Source organism: Marmota flaviventris, chromosome 5 (assembly GCF_047511675.1).
Source record: "Marmota flaviventris isolate mMarFla1 chromosome 5, mMarFla1.hap1, whole genome shotgun sequence".
NCBI classification, from domain to species: Eukaryota; Metazoa; Chordata; class Mammalia; order Rodentia; family Sciuridae; genus Marmota; species Marmota flaviventris.
Window position 1 is genome coordinate 160,443,072 of NC_092502.1, and position 21,855 is coordinate 160,464,926.

At 50.5% G+C, this 21,855-nt stretch overlaps 1 protein-coding gene across 2 annotated transcripts in view; it reads right to left on the minus strand.

The window, feature by feature from the left end:
- Positions 1–21,031, minus strand: part of Tent4a (terminal nucleotidyltransferase 4A) — a 41,162-nt gene extending 20,131 nt beyond the window's left edge. For both annotated transcript variants that reach the window (XM_027943916.2, XM_027943915.2), the window contains exon 1: positions 20,319–21,031. In XM_027943916.2, coding sequence (XP_027799717.2) covers positions 20,319–21,025 — 707 coding nt within the window. In that variant the 5' untranslated portion in view covers positions 21,026–21,031. The remainder of the gene's footprint in view (positions 1–20,318) is intronic.
- Between the last annotated feature and the right edge of the window lie 824 nt (positions 21,032–21,855).

Consider the following 21,855-nt stretch of genomic DNA (forward strand, 5'->3'; position numbering starts at 1 on the left):
CAACAGCCATAGCTGGAGGAGCTGCAGGCCGCCATCTCTGTCAGCAAGGTGTCTCGTGGGGTGCCCTTCAACTTCAGACTCACTGTTGCTGCAGAGCTCAGCAGGGAGGCAGCCCTGGGCTCTCCATGAGAATAGCACAACCAGGGCCATCAACAGGCACCTCTCTCCTGTGCCTTTCAGCCCCATGCTAAGGACCACAGGACTAAGGAACCTAGAGGCATGTTAGTAAAGACACAGGCTGAAAATAATCAAACACCTGGCCCCGAGGAGTCCAATGTGCTAAATTCTATCCATATCCCAGGGATTTACCGCATCAAAACAGCCAGTAAACAGGGCACCCCAACAGGCCAAAGCACCCCTCCAGGTCTCCACCTGCGGAGCAGAATGTGCTATCAACCTTCTTTTAAGTTGTGTCTGAAATCACAACAATGTCATACAGTCTCTCCTCCGTACTGCCCAGGCATCCTCAGACGCAGCCCCCACCATCAGCCCCATCCCCGACACTCGGGAGAGGGAAGTGCGCAAGGTGACTGACACCTGCTACCCTCCACAGCAGACATGACACGATTGATGCTGCACTGGGTGTGTTTGATCAGATGTCTGCTTGCTTGCTGGGCCAAGAACAGGTGGCCTAGCACTTGTGTGACAGCAAGACCCAGCCTGCCCATGTGCCCAGAGGAACAGAGGCCACCTGACTTCAAGCGTTGTGTCCTCCCAATAAGATATGACAATCTCCACACCTTTTTGAAATCTGCAATAAATGAAGCCTAGACGTTAGCGACTGTTGTAATGAATATGAGGCAGAGCCAAGAATATTTGTTTGGTGTTCTCAGAATAGAATGGACAACACTGGGGGCCTGCCTCGTGTTGTCTGTAGGATGAGGGAGCCAGGCAAGAGGACTCGGACCCTGTTTACTGGGACACCAAGGACTGGGGAGTATGACTTATGCTGACAGCCAAGACAGAGAAGGGATTGGAAAGTCTGAAGAGCTCTCTGGCTGCCTCAGGCTCCCGTTCTTTGTGAAACCTGGAGGGTTGCTGGGTGGAGACCCAGGTGGACCAGTGGCACAGTAGAGAAGCAGCACGGTACCGGAGCAATCGAACAAAACTACACCTCTGCCCGTGCCGCCAGATCCCTCCCCAGGCCCTCGCTTCCTTGCAAGCACAAGCTGACAGGCTGGGTCCACCAGCACCGGGAGGCAACCTCCAGCAGGAGGGGCTTGCACCAGTGCCCAGACAGTGACGGGCTGCAGTGTGCAATGAAGTATGCATGTGGACGGAGCCACCAGGCTCTGCCACCAGATCTCCCGTGTGGCCTTGTCGCTGCTGCTCTATGCTGCTTGCAATGAACTATCATGATGGAAGTTCCTTCTATCCCTCCACAGGACGACTTGACTTGTCAACAGGAGACCCACACAGCCAAGAATCCTTTTATAAAAATGTGACCAGTACTAAATAAAATATGGGAAATTACCCAGGCAGGAGGCATGCTCATGTAATCCCAGCAATTTGGGAGGCTGAGGCAGAAGAATCACAAATTCAAGGCCTATCTCAGCAACTTAGTCCCTGTCTCAAAATAAAAAATAAACAAATAAAGGCCTGGGGATGTAGTTCAGTGGAAGAGTGCTCCTGGTTTCCATCCCCAGAACCACAAAATAAAATGCTGGGAATTATTTTACTCCATACCGACATTACCAGTAGTTTTTAGGAAAACTACACACAAGGGCATGACACTGTGCTGTCCCTCGGTATCTGTCAGGGCCTGGCTGCAGAACCCACGACACCAAAGCCCATGGCGGCCCAAGTGGCTTATATAGAATGGTGTGGTGCCTGCATGTGCCCACATACATCCTCCCAGGTGCTCACAGCACCACACAAACACTGCTAAGACCGCAAACACACGTCCATCCACGCTCAGTAGACACACGATCTTCTGAATGCTCTCAAATCTGCAGTTGCCTGACTCCACGGATGTGGAACACACAGAGCCAGCCACTTCCATAGTGAGGTGCCACCAGCCAGGCAACAAGTGCACTTTTACCAGGCTACGCCTCTCAATACTGGAAATACGCACAGGTTCCATTCTCCAAGATGGTCCACAGAACTCTGTTAATGAAAAGTTTTAATCTTTTGCTTCTTCTTCCCACTTAACAAAAGCCCCAGGGAATTTCAGTGAGGTGACATCGGCATGAAACCACACCAGGCCTCCTATCTGCAGACAATGCAGGCATCAAGACTTCCTGGAGTTCAAGCTCAGTTCAGCTCACTGACATTCAGTCTCAAAATCAAGATCTGGAGGACACTGCTGGCCTCCAGATCTGCAGCCAGGCTGCTCCCAAGGAGAAGCTTTCTGTGGCAGACAGCAGCACCAAGAAAGAGGGCCTAGGCTGACCGCCTCCTCCACAGCCTCAGGGGCCAGGGAGCCTGGTGGAGGCCCTGGTGGAGGCCCTGGGAGGACTTCCTAAGTCACTCATGCCTGCCCTTTCCTCTCTCCTGAGTTGTCGAGCACCGACTGATGGTTGGGGCTCCAGGAATGGGGGCACCCGGGTAGCCCTGAGAAAGACAGCCAGATGTGGAGTGAGGTAAGTGGGGCAGGAGCCCTGGTATTTACTGCGTTAATCTCATCTCCATACACTGTGGCCTGACATCCCCCAGCTCTGGCGAATGACCCAGGAAGGTTCTGTGCCACACGGATGCCTTCTCCGAGAGGCACCAAGCTGCAGGCCAGCTGCAGATGCTGCAGGGAGAACACATGGGCCGCGCACCCACCAGGAGCAGAGCTATGCTGCTTTGCAGTGGGCTGGAGCTTCCTGTGGAGTCCTAGGTTTTGTCTTCAGTTTGGGGTTTCTGTCGTGTAGAAAAGGAACCCTGCAAGCAATGGACACATAAGGCAGCAAGATTCTGATGGCTCATCCTGGAGAAGTGAATCCTGAGCTCCAGCAACAGCCCTGCCCACACAGACCAGGTGAGCTTGGAGACTCCTCTGCAGGAAGCCTGCAGACACCTCACAGTGGAGCGAGCCCAGCGCTTCACAGTCTGGTTATTTTAAGGATGGAAATGATGAGACCAGAGGTTTTGGGTGAATTTTAGTTTTTATCATGAAACTATTAGAGAACAATACAAAAACATTATTTTCCAGTATAATTTTGTACTAAAAATTGAAAAACAAACCAACAAAAAAGATAGCTCTCATTTACAATCACTTCCTTAAGGGTCCAAACCCATTCAAGAGGTAATAACTGACTTTTCACAATGTTAATAAGTTTCACAAATTTCTGTTTCTAGTACCCAAAAGCAAGATTGATAGCCTCTGATGTCTCGGTATCAAGTGCACGCTCACCATACGTACTGAGGAAGCCCAAATCACTGTGCTATTTTAAGAGCAAAGGAAGGACCACAGAGAACTAAACTAAATCACTTAACAGATAAATACAGCTATTGACGAAAACAGACAACCATCCCAGGATGACCTTCACCTGCAGAAGCTGAGCTGCTTGAATTAAGTGGTTCCCAACTGTCCAGGTCTGAATCAAAGCCAAGGATGACTGGTTGGTTCTGCCACAGATGTGGAGTGATGGGAGTGGTGGGGCAGCATCCTTCGCCCACTACCCGCACAGGGAAGAACACATTCTGCCCTGGGCTAAGCTGGCTTGTGCCCAACTCCCAGCCCCTGTGGCTCTGACCTCCACTCAGACCAAGCACAATGTGCACCTTGTTCAAAGGTGACTTCTCTGTATTCGACCCAATAAAGACTGGCTGGCAGCTGCGCCGTGGTTAAGTCAGCATGCAGAGAAACAGGGGACAGACCAGAGCCCACAGCCCCAGGAAGGACAACTGAGATTAAATGGCTATGGAGAGAACATGGCGGAAGGACACCCAGATGGTGAGTGGAGCATCCTGCATGGGGACACATGTGGCTCTGCTCACTGGGGCAGCTCCTGAAATTCTGCATCCCAAGGGGTTCTCTAAGCAAACTACTGGTCAAAGGTCAGGATTCACTCAACATTTCCTTAAGGGAAAAGAAAGGTCAGAAAGAAAGGCGCACCATCCTCCAGTGTGGCCACAGACACGTCAGCCCTAAACCCACAGCCAGGAGCAGGTGCCCCCGAAGGCCGCGCTGTAGCTCCCAGCTCACCGAGGCTCCAGCACCCCTGGGTCCACGGTCCTGCTGCTACCTATTCACCTGCCTTGGCTTACACTGAACAGCCCGTGACTCCTGTGAATTCCAGGTCCTAGGGGGAAAGGTGATTTTATGAATTGTACTTGACCTCAGTTCCCAGTCCTCCTTTTATGATGTAAAATGCAACTGAAAATGCTGGAAACCCTTGTCAACCATTACTTTATTCCCTCTCTCCCTCTTCTCACTCTTCCTTCAAAAGCCTTCTCAGAAATCTGGGCTCCTTCACTCCAACTCCACAAGGTTGCTGCCTGCATTTTGCCAGAAAACAATGGCTCAGTAAAACTACGAGGCCTTAACTACAGCAGTTTTATAGATGTTATGACATGCTTTGATGCAATCAGAGTAAAACGACACCTCCAAACCTGCTCTGTTGCACGGACAAGGTCTGGAAAGTGCAGGTTGCTTAGCAAATGATAAGTCCCAACACCCACAAGGGAATGACTGAATTGCTTCTACTAATCAGAGGGGTGATGATCCTCTTCAAAGCATCCCTTTACTGATGCAATTAATGGGCTAATTAGAAAGCATTTTTACTTATCTTTAACTATGTTATAAGGCAACTAGTATCTGCACAAATTAGTAAATCTTGAAGCGGGCTCTGAACGTGATTTTTTTTTTTTTTTTTTTAAATCTAGGCTCAGAATAAGTGAAAGAAAATAGACTGACACGTTAAATGAGAACCATCAGTGTTTCTAGGGCACCCACCACTGCTGTCAGAGCCTGCCCCGGCTTCCCTGCACACAGAGCTCTGAATGAAGCTGTGGGTGTTTTCAAATATGAATGGAGAGCAGTCAAGGCCCCAGGAGAGTTCGCGTAGGAGGAGGGCTGACGGCTGGGCACGAGAGAGGCACAGCCCTGGAGAGCAGCAGGAGCAGCAGCTGGACTGAGAGGTGCGTCGTCCATGCAGTACACTCCCTGGGGCAGCCAAGTCTGCTCAAGTGATAGGTTAGATAGGTCAAGGCCAACAACACACCAGGACAGAAGGGCTCCACTGCTCTGAAGTCAATGTGGGACTCTGGTCCACACAAGCTCAGCTTCCAGGGAAAAGGAGCCTTCTCTCATCTTCCCTTTCAGATTTCCTTCTGGGGTCAGTCACATGGACACTGCAGCAGGTGGACATCCAAGAGCCTTTCAGAGCCTAGTCTGGTGAACAGAGATACCTTTGTGCAGCATGGGAAACACCAACACTCATCTCCCCTAGCAGAGCAAAACCAACCACACTGCAAATTTCAAGCAAAGGCCCTGGGGCCACTCAGTGGAGCACAAACCACAACAAGCCTTTCCTCCCCTCAGAAGAGAGAGCTAGATCTTAGGTACAAGAAGCAGCTTAGAGGAGTAAAGCCATGGAGGAAGTATTTAACGTGGGAGTCCACACGACCAATGAAGAGATCTACAAAGAGAACTCTGTTGACACCAAGACGAAGCCAACACCAGCAATCCACCAACCCAGGGTACCCATGTCCCACTACTAAAAACCATTTCTAGTCACTCTATCACAAGCCTAAGAAGCACTGAGTCTCAGGCACAGAGGTGGCAAACCCAGGGATGGGCACCCCACCTTGCTTAGCACAGACTGGACCAGCTGAGAGCAAAGCCCCCCACAAGCTTGAGGGGGTCGTCTCCTAACACACTGTCTGTGAGAACTCACAGCTGGGGACCTGCAGACTCTGCAAACGCTGGCAGCCAGGGGAGCAGCTGGGGATCAAAGAGGCCCAGAGGGGCTGTCACAGAGCCTCACCTTCTGGCTTCCCTGGCTGGCCGGCCAGTCTTACAGCACAGTCACATTACAACCACTGACCACTGCAGACCACTCTGGGCTGTTCTGAAGGAACCCCCCACCACTGTGAAACTGCAGAAGTATCTGGAAGCCACAGTCCCCAAGCCCAGCTTGGTAGCTCAGGCAGCGAGATCAGTTTTGAAATGGAAACAGCTTTCCTCCCTGTTATCCTTCCAGACATCCTTACTCTGGATGAAAGATAAGTGAGGGTTACTGTTTGGAACAAAAATGTGTAATAAAAGGCAGGAATCCCCAAACTCAGTATTCTGGGTATACCACAGCTACCTCACCAGTATTCCTCAGATCTCCCAAACAGTTCCTGAAGCAGATAATAGTGTCTCCATTTTACAGATGAGAAAGTTAAATCAGGACTCACTAGACAGGTGGTGGACTGGCCTGAGACTACAGACCCAGGACTTGAGGGCAGAGTTGAGCAGCTCTTCAATTTGAACCCTTATCCAACCCGGCCCACACCCAGGAAGTGACCAGACACAGAAACAAGAGGTCACTGTGGTACTCTAACCAAGAGGGAAAAGTATAAATATAATCCTCCAATTACTCAGTAAACAATGTAGCATTATACAATATTTTTTAATTGTGTGAAAGAGCTTGTCCATGACAGGAGAAATACTGGTCAAAACTCTCCTCCAGAATTAGATTCTAACAAATACAAAATGAAACACTCGTTACATAATTAAAGCAACATTGAAAATAATGAAAACAAATATGCTCAAATGTGAATTATAGCAAAATCATGAATAGCTACTTTGTATTTTCCAAATTTTTCTCAGTGAGTTTATTATTGCTTTTATAGCAACCAGAACAAGTACCAGCACTTCAGCTTTATTATTCCACACTCACTTATCACAAAGATCAAAGAATAGATGCCACCCCAAGTCACCAGTTTTAGAAACCACCTGAGACAGCAGCACCCATCCCACCCCATCTGCAAATCCAGACTCCTGAAAGCTACCCCACAATCCCAGGAAAACTGTGCCAATGTGGAAGCTGAGCACCAGGACAACTGTGTGCTAAGGGAGCACCTGCCCCGGGCAGTACAGCCAACAAGCTCCAGAGGTCCCAGGGTTCTCACCAGAGGCACTGCATCTGGACCAGACAGGAAGGACTCCAGGACGCATTCAGACCCATGGAAAGAAATGCTCCCGTTCACTAGCAGTGATACCACACTACTATTCTTCCTAGCTGCCATCTGCCTAGGCATTCACTGTATGACACACGTCACTCTGTGTGACCCCAATAACCACCACGGCCATCCATTCTGCACGCTAACTGGCCTCAGCCACACAGCCGGCATGCGACCCTGGACAGGGGCAGCAGCAGCACCTGCCTTCTTCCCCAGCACTCAACCTTCTGGGGCCCCGCCAAATGACAGAAAGAAAAAGGGCAACCGGGCAGGTTCAACAGTTAATAGAACTTACAGACAGAAGGAAAAAAATCAAGAGAGAAAATGAGAGAAGAGAACCTAATGGGCGCACACACTTACCTCAGTTCTAAAGTTGAGAAAGCAGAAGCGGCTCTCTCACTGCAAACCTACCACATTGCAGGCTCTGCCCTGAGAGCCGGCAGAGCAGGAGCAAGACAGAGGCACGCCAGGCCCTGGTCTCGACAAGGAGAGGGAAAGACAAGTGAATAATCAAAATATACCCAAAAGACACATGTATAAATTTAGCCTGGTGGCACACAGCCATGAGCAAGACTACTTCAGGATGAGTGGCCAGGGACAGCCTCCCAGGAGCTGGTGTTAAGGCTGGGTAGGAAGGAGAAGCAGCCAGACAAGTATAGTGGGACAAGGACCCCAAGTGAGACCAGAAAGAGAGGGAGCAGCCCAGCCTACAGCAGGCAAATGCCTGAGCTAATGTTAGAGTTCAGAGTGAGCCCCTGCCCCCAGTGCACTGACTATAGGGCAAACAGGAGGCCAAAAGGCAGTCGAGAAAACCCAGTTCCACAAAAGACAAGACTTGACCAAGAGAAATGAGCCATCAGAAAGTCGAAATTATTCAGGGCACACAGTCCAGACCCCAATGAGGGAAGCCCACCGCCCACTCCAACCTCCGCTCTCCACCACACAGCGCCAGCAGGCCAAAGACAGCCCAAAACACGGCCGGACTTTCAGGACTGCAGCCTGGGCAAAAAGAGGAAGTTCCAAGTATGGTAGAGGGGCTTCCTAAGAACGTACTGTACCCACGGGCAGGGCACGGCACGGCACCACACAGCACCGCATGGTAAATACTGGCGACCACACCACAGAAATGTGCCATAAGTAGGAGGAGCCATAGTAGGAGGGAGGGAGCAGGAGAGGGGTCAGAGCCCTACACACAGTAGAACTAGTGACCATGCAGGAAAAAAAAAGACTTGAGAGTCAGAAAGAAACCAGTACAGTGCCTGGTGCTGCAGAAAGACTTGGGGGGGGGGGGGTCAACAAGCTAGAAAGGAGACAGGCAGAGGAAGAGGCCACACGAAGCTACTGCACCCAGTAACAGAAGACAGGGCAAGCAGTCAAGCAAGTGATGGCAGCCATCCAGGTGTTCCCACCCACAAATGGTAACCACAGCAACAAGGCAGCAGGACTCCAGGAGGTCTGCCTCCTACAACAAACGCTCACCAGCAGGGTCTGAGCAGACTACACTCTCCAGAGGACCACATGCAGATGGAGGTGTGGTCCAGACAGTAGCCATCAGTCACCGGCCACAACTGTAAGCCAGAAATGAGGGCAGCACACATGGCTCAGGGCCACGGAGGCCATTCAACTGGTGGCGAGGTACAGCGGACTTCAGGGAATGCAGCCCCACCGGCTCTTCCTTCAAACCCTGGCCATTCAGCACACACAACAAAGCGGCACTGGCAGTGGCTCCTATGTGCAGATGGAGCAAAGAAGCACAGGGCTGGCTCAGGACAAGGACAAGATGCCAGGATCACGGCAGAGCAACTCACCACGTCACAGCTGGGAACACTGTGATGCTTCACAGGGAAAACGAGGCCCTACAAAGCTGAGTGGAACAGGCAAGCAGGCACAAAGGGGCAGCACCAGCCTTGAGAACTAGTGAGAAGGCGGAGACCTCCAGAAGCCCTGGGAGTCCTACAGGCCAGCACCAGTCTGCACACAGGACCAAGACGCACCAAGGAGGGAGGCCTGGACTGCCTGGTCAGCGTGCGCCCTGCTGCTTTTCAGCCACCAACCTTGCAAGACCCTCAGACACTCTGTGCCTGGATCCCCTCATGTGGAACAGGGGCATCCTGGTACACCACAAGGACTACTATGGGGATTTAATAAACCCACAGTAAAGTTCTGAGAAAAGGACTTGGAACTCAGGGCAATAAATATTAGTGAGTATAACTAGAGAACAAAATACAAATGCTTAAAAATAATGGCAATGTGTACATTATTATGTATAAATTAAATGTGCCATTATTACATAAATAATGTAATACAAATTGGGAGGTTTATATATTCATAAAGATCTGATTTCTACAAACTGCAAAGTGGCAGGCAAATCAATGTTTCATGAAAATGACTTTTTTGCACTTAGCCACCTAATATCTCTACCATGTTTCATGTTCTTAGTCTCAGCAATACCTCTTAGAAACTAGTATTTCTATCTGAGGTTGTACATCTCTCACTTTTAAGCAAAATTAATAATTTACCAAATTTTAAATAAAGACAACATGATTTTAATGAAAGTTTTTCTGTGCCTATTTTTTCATGTGTCTATGGATTGAGAGGCACATAAGTTGAGAAAGAGGGATCTAAAACCGGAGTCACCTAATTGTACGTTGGTTATTTCTGGGTGGTGAGATTTAAAAAAAAAAAAAAATCAGTTTTATAAAAGCAATGTTATTGTTTATAAATTAGCATAAAGCACTCTTAGAAATAATCTCTAAAGTGATTAGCAACATAAGCGACAGTGTCACACAGCAGTGTTGTCACCAGCCTTGTAAAGTAGCCACTCTCACCAACAGGAGACAGTGCCAGGTCCTCCCGTCTGGTCTGTACAAATCTACTCTCAGACTCCTTTTGGGGGAAATGAGGGCACTAGCTGTCTGCCTCCAGGGCACCTGACCACTTCAGGGACTAGGCTAGGTAGAGCTTCATGAGAATCTGCAATTCCTCCTTAGAAGTCAGCGTCACTTTTCTGGACCCAGAAACTGGAATTCAGTGTAACTGTCTTCTTCCTATAGTCTTACCTCTTTGGACAATTCCCTTTCTGCTATGCATTTCCAGTGACTTAAGATGATGGGCAATGACTCAGAGTGACTGGGCTCCAACACTGCCTCTGCACATACCAGCTGTGACCCCAGTGAGCCCTCTGCTTAGCTTCTAAGCCTCAATTTCTGTTTTGGAAGTGTGCACCAGACTCTCTCCAGGGAGGATCCAGGGAGGCCTCAGGAGAGGCCACATAAAGGAGCAAGAACAGAGCCTGGCCCACGGTGTGGGAACAGACTCAGGAAGGCCAGCAATGGTCACTACTGTAGCTAGTTTTGAACGTCACAGCCAGATGGGAACAGGGGAAAAGCAGCAGCACCCACCTAGTAAAGGAGGTCTGTGAACAGTAAGTTACCTTCCTCAACCACAGACCTTTCTTTTTTCTTTTTTAATTTTTTAGTTGTAGATGGACACAATATTTTTATTTTATTTATATATTTTTATGTGGTGCTGAGGATTGAACCCAGTGCCTCACACATGCTAGGCAAGCGCTCTACCACTAAGCCATAACCCCAGCCCCATCACAGACCTTTCAATTTCTATGGTTTTACTCTAAAATTGCTCCTGAAAGACCCCTTTTATCCTTAACAACTCCCCAAGCCTGAGTTCATTCCAAGGCTTCACCTCACTTGACAGTTATCTCAAATTTCCATTCTTTAGTGTCTCAGCATTTCTTTCTGTCCATCCTGACTGTACTTCAGTGTATACATCAGTATCCTGCAAGTCAGGCTTTGATGGAACATGAACTCTAGGCAGATCACCTTTTGCCTTCTTTTATGGAGTAACTCATGGCTATACTTTAGAATTTCCTTGAATTTCACAGACCATGCAAAGTATCTTCTTTTATATTCCAGGTTATCATCTCCTACCTGTTCTCCTCTTTTTGAAAATCCATGTTGCTTAACATTAAAGATGTCCATTACCAAAATAGACATCTTTACAGTACTGTCCTACAGTTCCCATCTCTGCCAATTCACCAAGTTCAGCTCCCTTTCTGGGAGGCAGTGGAGAGGAACCCGGCTATCCCTACTAAGGGCCTGCATGTGGTCCCCAGTTCTATTTCTAGGTGCCCTTGGCCAAAATGCTTCCACCTCCTGAGGATTAACCTCTCTCTAGCAGGAGCTGCTGTAGAGGTCTGTGGGATGCAGGTCACGCCCCCTGCCTGGGGGTCTAATGTGCACCCCACTGCTATTCCCACCTCAGATCTTCCAGAGTCCTTGCACAGAACAACAGTCTGCAAGTCAATAGCTCATCAGGTGATCCACCTGTGCAGAACGCAACTGCTCAGAACACTCGGGCTCCCACCCTCCCTACTGCCTCCTTCAAGCCAACTGTGCAAAGCTGAAGAAAGTTCGGGTCCAGTGCGCTGCAGCAGAGGACTCTCCTCACACTCCCCTCTCCAGATCCAGCACCTTCCTAACTGGGTGACCTTCAACGAATCCTCACCAGAGGAACTATGCCATGGCCTGTGACTCTGATCTCTCCCTCTAGGAAACAGGAAAAGCCCTTTTACCCAAGACACCTTATCAGGTATGCCAGTGACTAGATAAATGTCATCCCCAGTCCTGGTCATACTTCTTTCACCTGACACTCTTCAGAGTTCTTAGACATAAGTCCTGGGCTGACATTACCAATTCTGCACTCTTTGCCAGATCACACGAGGCGGTCTAGGCTAGGCTTTCTATCTGCAGAATGGGAGTGACACTGCTCATCTCACCGCTATGATCTGCAAATTCATGAAGGAAAATCCAGCAGAGCAACAGCCCCAAAGAGCCCCATGTATTGATGCACTGGGTGCTGGTGACTGAAGAAGCTGTCCAGATGGAGAAAAGATCACCTGGACTACTGTCAGTAACTGTGCACACGCCAACAATCTGCGCCTTAAAAGTTTTTCCAAGTATACAGGGGTGGTGACACACACCTGTAATCCCAGCAGCTTGGAAGGCTGAGGCAGGAGGATCAAAGCCAGCCTCAGCAACTTAGGCCCTAAGCAACTCAGTGAGATCCTGATTCTAAATAAAAATATAAAAAAGGGCTGGGGATATGGCTCAGTGGTTATATACCCCTGGGGGTTCAATCCTCCATACCAAAAAAAAAAAAAAAAAAAAAAATTCTTCCAAATTACACTTCACCTTTGAACCTATTTTATGCTTCATGTGTTATTAAAATAGCCTTTTGAAAGGATTTTCATTGGAAACTCAAACACAATTACTAGAGCTTTCCAAGTGGAGACTTGCTGAGCAACACATTTTTTTATCGCCATTTGAGTTGTGATTTATTTCAACAACTGTCACCAAATCAAGCACTATGTTTCAAATACAGTCTTAAAAGTCACACCAATTCAGCACTGTCCAAATGTATGGTCATATGTATTTTTCCTGAAATTAAATAAAATTTAAATTCAGTTCTTTGGTCACATTAGTCATACTTTAAGTGCTGGCTAGCCACGTAGGGCCTGTGGCTGCTGTGTTGGACAGTCCAAGCACCACCGTGCCCTCTTCACAAAGCACTGCTGTACCGTGTTTTTCCAGCTGAATGCTCCCATCCCACACTCTGTCTTCCTTCGCCACCTATGGAACACCATGCTGGAGGGCCCAGAGAAACAGCAGCACTTCTCTCCACTCGCCCTTCCCCTGTTAGCAGAGAAAGCAAGCACAGGCGACCTGAAACAAGCTGTACCCTGAACCAGCTGCACAACAGCATGTGCACACCTGAGCAAGTCCCGAGGACCCCGGGAGCGACCGTTCTTATTTACATACTGCAGAGCAAGCACTACTGCACTGCTAAAGTTTATAAAAATCAAAGATATCTCTCAGTGCAAGGAAGGATTTCCAGAATTTCCACAGCATCACCTTAGTCTGGCGGTGCCTACACCTCCTCCCCTCTCCAACACTGGAACTTTAGTCTCTAGTTTCTCCAAGAGAAAACTTTTGGCCTAAAAGAGAAAGCTGTCTGCATTTTCCAAGACCAAGTGAAAGGCTTTTCCTGCTGGCAACAAGAACCACCTAATTTGGGGTTTCAACTTCCTTTGAGAAGAGGAGAAAGAAGGAAAGGAATGGCATTAACCCTTCCCCTGGCAGTTCACAAAGCGCTTCTAGGTCTTCCTTTGAGACGCTCTGTGAAGTGGACATCTTAGACTCTGCTTCTTGGGTGGGGAAAAGGAGGCTCAGAAGTTAGAACTGAGGTGAACCCAATAAACTCAGACTACAGAAGGTGTGTCCTGGGCCAACCACGGGCTCTGGAGGCCATGCCATGCTTCCCAACACCAGGGAATGGGTTTGAGGCAAAATCCATTTTACTTTCCATTTGAAATAACTTAACTTTCCATTTTCCTTAAACTCCTGCACCCTGGCCATTCCTTCAAATCAACAGGATTCCAGAAAGACAATGATAATCTGGGATCTTTTAAGCATGCAGAGATAGATACTACCTACACTCAACACGCTATCACTTAGACAATCACCAATCTTAAACCACAGGAGAGAATGCCTGGTTGTGCAGAGCCACTGTCTTGGGAAAGGAAAAAACCACAAACCCACAATAAAAAAAAAAAATGTGTTGTGATAATCAAGGACGTTCCTAGCCAAGGGAACCCTAAGAGTGCTTCCTTCTAGTCCACCCTGTCAGCTGTGAGATAGTCTGCACAGAGACCTACTTTCCTGAATACTTTCTCTTTTGCATTCTATACTGCAAGACATAACACCAACATAATCTCTCTTCAGGAAGGCAAGCACAAATAAATTGCTATAGGCAATTAATTATTATGCATTTAATCCCTTCAGAATTGACAATCAAACTTTTAAAATGTGTAAGACGACAAAAGTTTTCCCCAGCATCTGGTTTATGAATACCATGTAGATTTGCCATCCCTCACCAACTTTCCTGAGTTGGCAGGTCCTGTCTTTCATTTGACATGTGTCCAGTGCCTGGTGTGGGTCTGGGTGTGTGTGTGTGTGTGTGTGTACGCGTGCACTGAGAATGCAGGCCGAAGGGACCCAGGAGAGCCGTGGTCTGTTTTCTCAGAAGGATACTGAACTCTGTAAGTGGAACACACAAATATGGGGAAGGGCTGAGGAAAGGACAGGAAAAGAACTGTGAGGGGTCTTCTTGCTCCTCCTGAAGGAAGCACAGTGCTGAGGTCCCGAGCAAGTCACCATTCCCTGGATCCTGGGCTGCAGGCCAAGTGTTACCCACCTCTTCTGAAAAGCAAAGATGGACTGTTGTACATCTACAATGAGGTGAAACACCAACCCCCCTGCACAGGAATGACAACTTTCTTAAACTGGCCGACACAGGACACCTCATGAACAGGATTTTTCAATCACAATGTTTTCAAGTGTCACATGGGTCTCCTGTAAATGCTTCTTAAATGACTTATTTTAAAAAATAGTGTATCTACAAGAGGCACAGAAACATTCTCATTGCTCTCATGGTCACTCTAGTTGCCCAATTCCAGAGGTGACAATCAAGCTAGAGGACAGGCCCAGCAATATACAAGTTACCGCAACAGACTGGAGTCCAGTCAAGAGACAGAAATGCTGGACAAGACAAGCAGAGCCTCCTCAGTGTCCAGAGGACAGAGTCTCCAGGCAAGGACATCTGCACCTGTAGCAGGCAGCACCCTAATGCCCAGAACCTGGGGCTCTAATGAGACTGTCATGCCAGGATCGTACTGTACTGGTATGTGGCTGCAGCAGGCGGGTATTTGGTGGGTCCCGTCTAGTCATGTGAGTCCTGAGAAGCAGAAGGCTTTCTCCCATTGGTAGGGGACATCCTAAGAGATTCAACGCACCTTGCTGGTTTGAAGATGGAGAAGGCCATGAGCCAAAGAATACAGGTGCCCTGAAGCTGGAGGAGGGTCCAATTAGCAGTCAGCAAAGAATCAGGGACCTAGAACTACCACTGCAAGAAAGTGAACTCTGCCATACTAAGAACATGCTACTAAGTGGACCTTGAGAACCAGATGAAAAAGCAACCAGCCCATGCTCCGACTTTAGCCTTACAAGTCTGAGCAGAGAACTGAGTCCACCACCCCAATTTAACTAAGACAAAATAGTGCTGCTCTAAGCTGGAGTTTGTGGTGAACTGTTACACAGCAACAGAAAACTAGTACAGCACAGAGCTCTCAAGAACAAGATGCTGAATTACTGTGCATTTCAACACCGGGGGAGGAGACAGGGTGTCTGGGGCACACATCACTGCCTACCTAGATCACTGGTGCCCAGTCTCAGAGCCTGGCCCTCACAGAAGCCCTCTGCAAGGCATGGCTTCCCATCCAACTCTGCTTCAGAGGAGAGCAGCCACAGCACCACAGTCCTGGGCAAGTCTCAGCAACATTGTGGCTTCAGTCTCCTGTGAGCCTGGGGACCAATTCTGTCCCTGGTACCGCCACCTGTGGCCTGACTGGCTGTCCCATCAAAATTAAGTTTCTGAAATTGAGTTTTTTTTTTTTTTTTTTTTTTGGTGGTGCTGGAGATTAGAACCCAGGACCTAGTGCATATAAGGCAAGCACTCTACCAACTGAGCTATGTTCCCAGCCTAAACTTGAGCATTTTTAACTACAATACCCCCACTCTTTTTTTCTGCACAACTAGAAGATCTGATCCCAAACCATAAGACCTAACCAATGAACACAATGTTTTTATTTTCCACCAAGGTGGACAATTATCGCTCCTCCTGCCAGCCACTTGCATGAATCCAGCTAGGATGAGAACCAGGAAGGTATATTAAACAGTAACCAAATTCTGGGAGCTTACATTAAAATACAAATCTTAACATTATAAAAAACTTTTTTTTCTAAAATATTAACCTAAAAATTATTTTTTTTTAAATAATAAGTCACAACCATGTGTTACTCCTATTAAAAGAAATAGCATTGGTTTTTCATTGAACGCTCCCAGCAGTAAGATGAACAGGATCTGCTCTCACTTGCACAGCATGAGTATGAAGCCATATTTTTCAAAAACTTTGAGGAGTCTCATTTTTCCAGAGGACCACCCTACGGACAACTCTAACCTTCCTTTTCCCAAGAGAGGGTCTGTAGCACCCCGGTGGGCAGCACCTTCTCCAGCGTCAGCTGTCCTATGTGGGTCCTGGCTCATCAGTGACTGGGCATGGGGTTTAAGCAGTTCTCCAGCAGGAATTTCCTCAGCTCTATGCCAGGCAGCAGCCTGCATTTTGTGGAGAATGGCCACTGCACGATGGGAAGGAATAAACGATGCTATTATGAAATGGGCAGGATCTGGGGGAAGCTGACTTTGTAAGTGATCCATGTGGCAGAAAACATTTGTGGAGTGGGGTCATTCTCGCTTCCACTCCAACAATCTACCTTTAAGGCCTCCGAGAATGGAACCCAGAAAGCAAGATCCACTTGTGCCATTGAGAGCCTTGGAGGCAGATCTCACAATAAGCTCACCCGCCAGCGTGTCCCATGATGTTCACAGGAAGACAGAGAAGAGGAAAAAGGTAATTGGAGTGCTGACAGCAGGCCTTGCCAGGCCTTCACCTTGCCTCCCACTCAGGCCTCCCAGGGATGTTCCGCCAGAGGTTCCACGGCTCTACTGGACATCCTGTAAAGTCAGGTTACAGTTATGGAGGCAAAAGAGGGATTCCAGTTGCCTCACCATGTACTGACTCCCTCAGGAGAACAGAGCCAAGGGGGCATGCAAGGAGCTGGAAGGAGCCAGCCAGGGCCTGGAGGCACATCTAATACATGTCAACACTGGTCAGCTTCTCACAGACTTCAGACAAGGAACAGAACTTGTGTTAGGAGTACAGGAGATGTTAAAAGACCAACTACTGTCAAGGGACCTGCACAGGACGCTATGTACAACCACTGCCCATCTGAGTAAGCACAGCCTTCAGATGCCAAACTGAAGTGCAGCCGGTCAGGGTGCTGATCCATAGGTGTCTGCTGGGTCATCCACCCGCAACCTTCATGGGGCTTTGCAACCTTCTAGTGAGGAAGAAGCCAGGTATCTGAAGGCCACTCTCTCACCTCACTTATGGAGAACATTTCTTTACCACTAACCTGAGGCTTCTAAAGTTATTGGGACTGACCAGTGCAAAGAAGTAACAGCTAAAAGCACTGCACAAAAGTGGCAGCAGTCAGAGACTGGAGTCCACACTCCTTTCATGTCTCCAGACCAGAAAATCAAAAAGCTGGCATGTCTTGCACTATGCACCTAATTCCCAAAACAAAGGCTCTTGAGTGTTCAAAGAGAAATGGGATAACAACCAGAGGCAATGGCCAACTCCTAAACCAGGACCACCCTTTCTCCACTGGAGAGGTAACTGCACTAATCCCTGTCTTCTCACCGGCTCCTTCACCCTAGTAGAGACTGAAAGCAATCTGGCAGTCTCACAAGCACAGTCAACAAGCAAAGTTTCCAAGGCATAAAACTCCTCCCAAGCAAAGGATGAATGGAGCAGGTTGCTATGTGGGCCACCAGACCAAGACCCACATGGGCCAAGTAGTGCTACTCAGACTCCTACCACAGGCCATGGCTTCTCCTTTCTTGAACTGTAGACACTGTCTTTCCAGAAATGCAGACCCTGGAACCAAAGAAACTCTACGCAGCTCCTCATCAACAAGGTCCTTCTCTGTTTGACAGCTAGACACACCCTGACATCACTTTTTTTCCTTTCTAAGCAACAAGGGAAGACCTGGTACTGGTCTTGCCCAGGGCCAAGTACCAGACATGGCTTTATCTTGACACCACAGGTTGTTTCACTTAAGACCAACAGGCCATACGGAAACAATTGCTAGTGCTACCTCCTTTCCTCTGACCACAGGCTGGGCCCCACCACTGCTTTGATTTACTACTTCCTCTCCTGTCCCTTCTGAAAGGCGCCTGGAGCAGGCAATCTAGTGGAGAGTACCCCACCCTCCTCGGCACCTGGCATGCAGTGCTGGCAGGCTTCTCCTCTAGGCAGACATGGTAGAAAGTGTATTCACCTCTAAAATTCCTACTGTGGACGTGGCACATACCATCAGAGACAGGAAAAGAAGAATCCCCAGGCAAAGGAGAAAGGAGGATTCATAGCTTCATAGCACATGATGGTAGCATCAACCTAGGTGGGAATCAAACCAGCCCTCCTGCTGGCTTTAGAGCCTACTCTTAAACCCTACACCATGTTGCCTCTGAACTGAGCTGGCAAGCTGGGTAGCAGGGCAAGTAGATCGCTGAGCTTCAGGCCTTGGTATTTAGCCTGGGAGTGAGGGTAGAAAGAGGTTTCAGTAGAGGACTGGGAGGTTAGGGAACCTGATCACACCAGCTGACAGAGTATCTCAACCCACTGGCAGTGTGGGGAAAGAGCCCAAGCCTGGTGCATGGAAGACATCAGCCATGGGTTGCTTGGGAAGTCTCCACCACAGTGGCTGGAAGGCAAAGAGGATGAGGTATGGAGAGAGAGTGAAGCCAAAGAGACAGCATCTGATCAATGACTGGACGTGGGGGGCAACAGGGTTGAGAGAAGCCAGATCTGCAAAAGCCGGACAGCCAGTGCTGATGTGCACTAGGCAGGGGGCACTCAGAAGAGGGCCCAGTTTGGGGTTCAAGATCATAAGGCTGGGTGTCACAAACACCAGATCTTAGCATGGCACCTGGCCAACATGGCTCATCATCCAATGAAAGCAACAATACCACACACACACCTAGAAGCCTACAGGTTACCAGTAAGAAAACTCCAAGAGCATGGGCGATACACACAATGACATGATGCCACCAATGCTTGTAAAGGACATATGTGCAACACCGTAAGGGACCAAAACATGCTCTTCAACCAAAGACAATGTCTTCCAACACTTTCTACTTCAAAGACACATGGCATTCACCCTGTTGTGTAATAGGCTGGAAACCCAAAGGCAACATGAGACCCTAGGTTTACTGCCCTCAGCAAGAAGAGCCTGCCACGACCACTATACTCAGAGTTCTAAGACACGGAAGTGAAGGAGCATAGGCAGAGAAGACTGGGCTCCCACTTTGGTCTAAAGTGCATGCTCAAGCTTCAGGAATTTTAAGAAAGTAACATTTCTAGCCCAAACCAGGTGAAACAATTTGCAGAATGTGAAGCTATTACTATGTAGCATACACCACCCTTTAAAGTAGTATCTACTCGTGTTTCCAACATACTCCAAGTGGGAAATACACTGAGTTGTAAGAAGAAACATTTTAAGAAAGAATCCCAGAGCCTAGAATTTATGAGTGTCTTGTATAAGGCTCTACTATCCCTAACAACCCTAACACCCTGAGAAATCCTTGGGTCATTTTAAATTAGCAGAAACTGTTACAGCAAAGCTCACAATTAAGTCTTGAAACACAGACACAAAACTGTATGTACAAATATTTTGTTTCTAGAAATCCGGGAAAGTAAAACAAGGCAAAGTGGCTGGGTGAACAGCATCACACCTGAACAACTTCACCTGGGAGGAGTCCAGCCCACGTACCCCTCATTTAGATCTGTTCCACACCTTGCTGTTTTTAGGTGCACTGAACTTGCAGAGACCTTTCAAGGCCCTCTTGGGCTGACGTGAGGTGTTCAAAATAAAGACAGCATCTTCCAAAGAAGAAGTATGCAGAGCAAGTCATTTTTTTTTCTTTACTTTTTTTTTTTCACCAGTAGCCAGCATTTAAATGCTTCAGATGATACTCTTTATGTTAATTTCTGCACAGAATTAAAACATAACTTGCAACTTCATCCCACCACCACTACCTACCCAAATCACTTCTAAAGTCACTTTTGGCTAAATTGCATCAGTACAAAAGCCTCATCCTTTAAAAGAGCTTTCTCAAAAGAGAAAAAAAAAATTAAGTATTTACCTTCAATTTGACTCGAGTTCCTGGCAATACTAAAACATTGAACTCACTTGAAACGCCAAACCTATCTAGCCCCACTTGGACAAAGGGTCCCTAACTTTCCTGCTGGGAAGAGGAATGAGAAAAGTGCCAGTTACCCCTTCCACTGTTGGGGGCAGAGGAGTGAAACTTCAGCACCACGGGAGTCAGCCCCTTTCCAGCACTGACAGCCCCGGGCCGGCAGGCCACTCCTTCCTAAGGGAATCTAAAAAGCCTTTAGAGCACTGCAGGGCCTTGGCCTTCAACCCCATCCCGGAAACGCAGCGCGGCGACCGCACTCACCCCTGGATGCCGGGGCTGTACGCGCGGCTCTTCCACGGCGTGCCGGGCCGCGGCGCCTGGGCCCCCGGGCCGCCCCCTCCGCTCAGCGCGGCCGCGCGGCTGCCCGACAGCAGGTAGTTGAGGCCGTAGGTGCTGGCCTTGTTCTCGCGTTTCCGGCGGCCGGGATGGAACTGGTGCTGCGGTGGGGAGCCTGCGGGCGCGGGGCCGCGCGGCCCGGAGTGCCCGTTGGCCGCGCCGGGAGCGCTGGGCGCGCCGTCGGCGAAGCCAAAGAAGGCGCCGCCGCGGCCGCCGCCCGCCCGGCCCAGCGAGGCGCTGCTGGAGGACGACGACGAGCAGCCGGGGCTCTCGGTGCCCGACTCCGCGTTGGACGAGGACGAGGACGAGGACGACAGCGACGGCGACTTGTGCAGGCGCCGCGCGCCCTCGGCCGCGGGCCCGAGCGCCGTCAGCAGTGCAGGGGGCAGAGCGGCGGGCCCGGGCGCCGGCGGCGGGGGCGACGCGGCGGACAGAGCGGGGCCCAGGCCGCCGCCCCGCCCGGCCGCCCCCGGCGCGGCCGCCGTGTCCAGCGCCGGCGAGTTGAGGCAGAAGTAGGACGCGAAGCCCGCGCCGCCGCGGCCCACGCCCTGCGAGGTCTCCCAGATCTGCATCCACAGGGCATTGGCCGGCCCCTTCTGCTCCGGCTGGATCCAGGCCACGCGCGGATCCATCCACGCGCCGCCCCCGCGGGGCCCGCGCCGCCGCCGCCGCGGCCCCGCCCCCGCCGCGCCCCGGGCCGCGCGCGGACGGACGGACGGACGGACAGACGGACGGGCCTCGGGGCGCGCGGGCCCGGCTTGGGGCGCGCTCCCGCGGGTGCGGCGGCGGCCGGACAGGCGCGGCGCTCGGCGTTCGGCGCGGCCGCGGACGGCTGCGGCTTTGGCTCCCGCTCACACGGCGCGGGACAGGCGCGGGGGCCGCGGCGGCGGCGGCGGCGGTGGCGGCGTTGCGCTCGGGCCGCGGGGAGAGGCCATCGGAGGGGCGGCGACCGGCCGAGGGGGCGGGCCCAGGCCCCGCGGCGGGACCCGCGGAGGCGCCGCCGCCCGAGCGCCGGGCCCTCGGTCACGCCCGCGCCGCGCGCTCCGTGCTCCTGCAGCGGCGGCGGCGGCGGCGAAAAGACACTGTCGGAGGCGACACGGCGTGGGGGAAGGAGGGGGCCGCCGCCTCCGCTCCAATGAGGGGCGGGGAGGCGGCGGGGGCGGCGGCAGGAGCGAGCCTCCCTCGCCGGGCCGCGGCGCAGTGCGCACGCGCGGCCGATTTCAAATCCTCACTAGACAGCGCCGCCTTGGTTACCGCGCCTGCGCACTGAGCGCCCGCGGCCCGGCAGGGAGGCCGGCGACGGAAGGCTGCGCGACGGGGCGGAGCTGAGGGCTGGAGGGCGGTGGCGGCGGCGGCTCGCTTCCAGATGGGGAAGGGGAAGGGTTGGGCTGGAGAGGAGGCCGCGGCTGCCGCAGCGCGCAGGCTAGGCGTGCGGACATGCGCGCATTGGAATGTGGTTCCG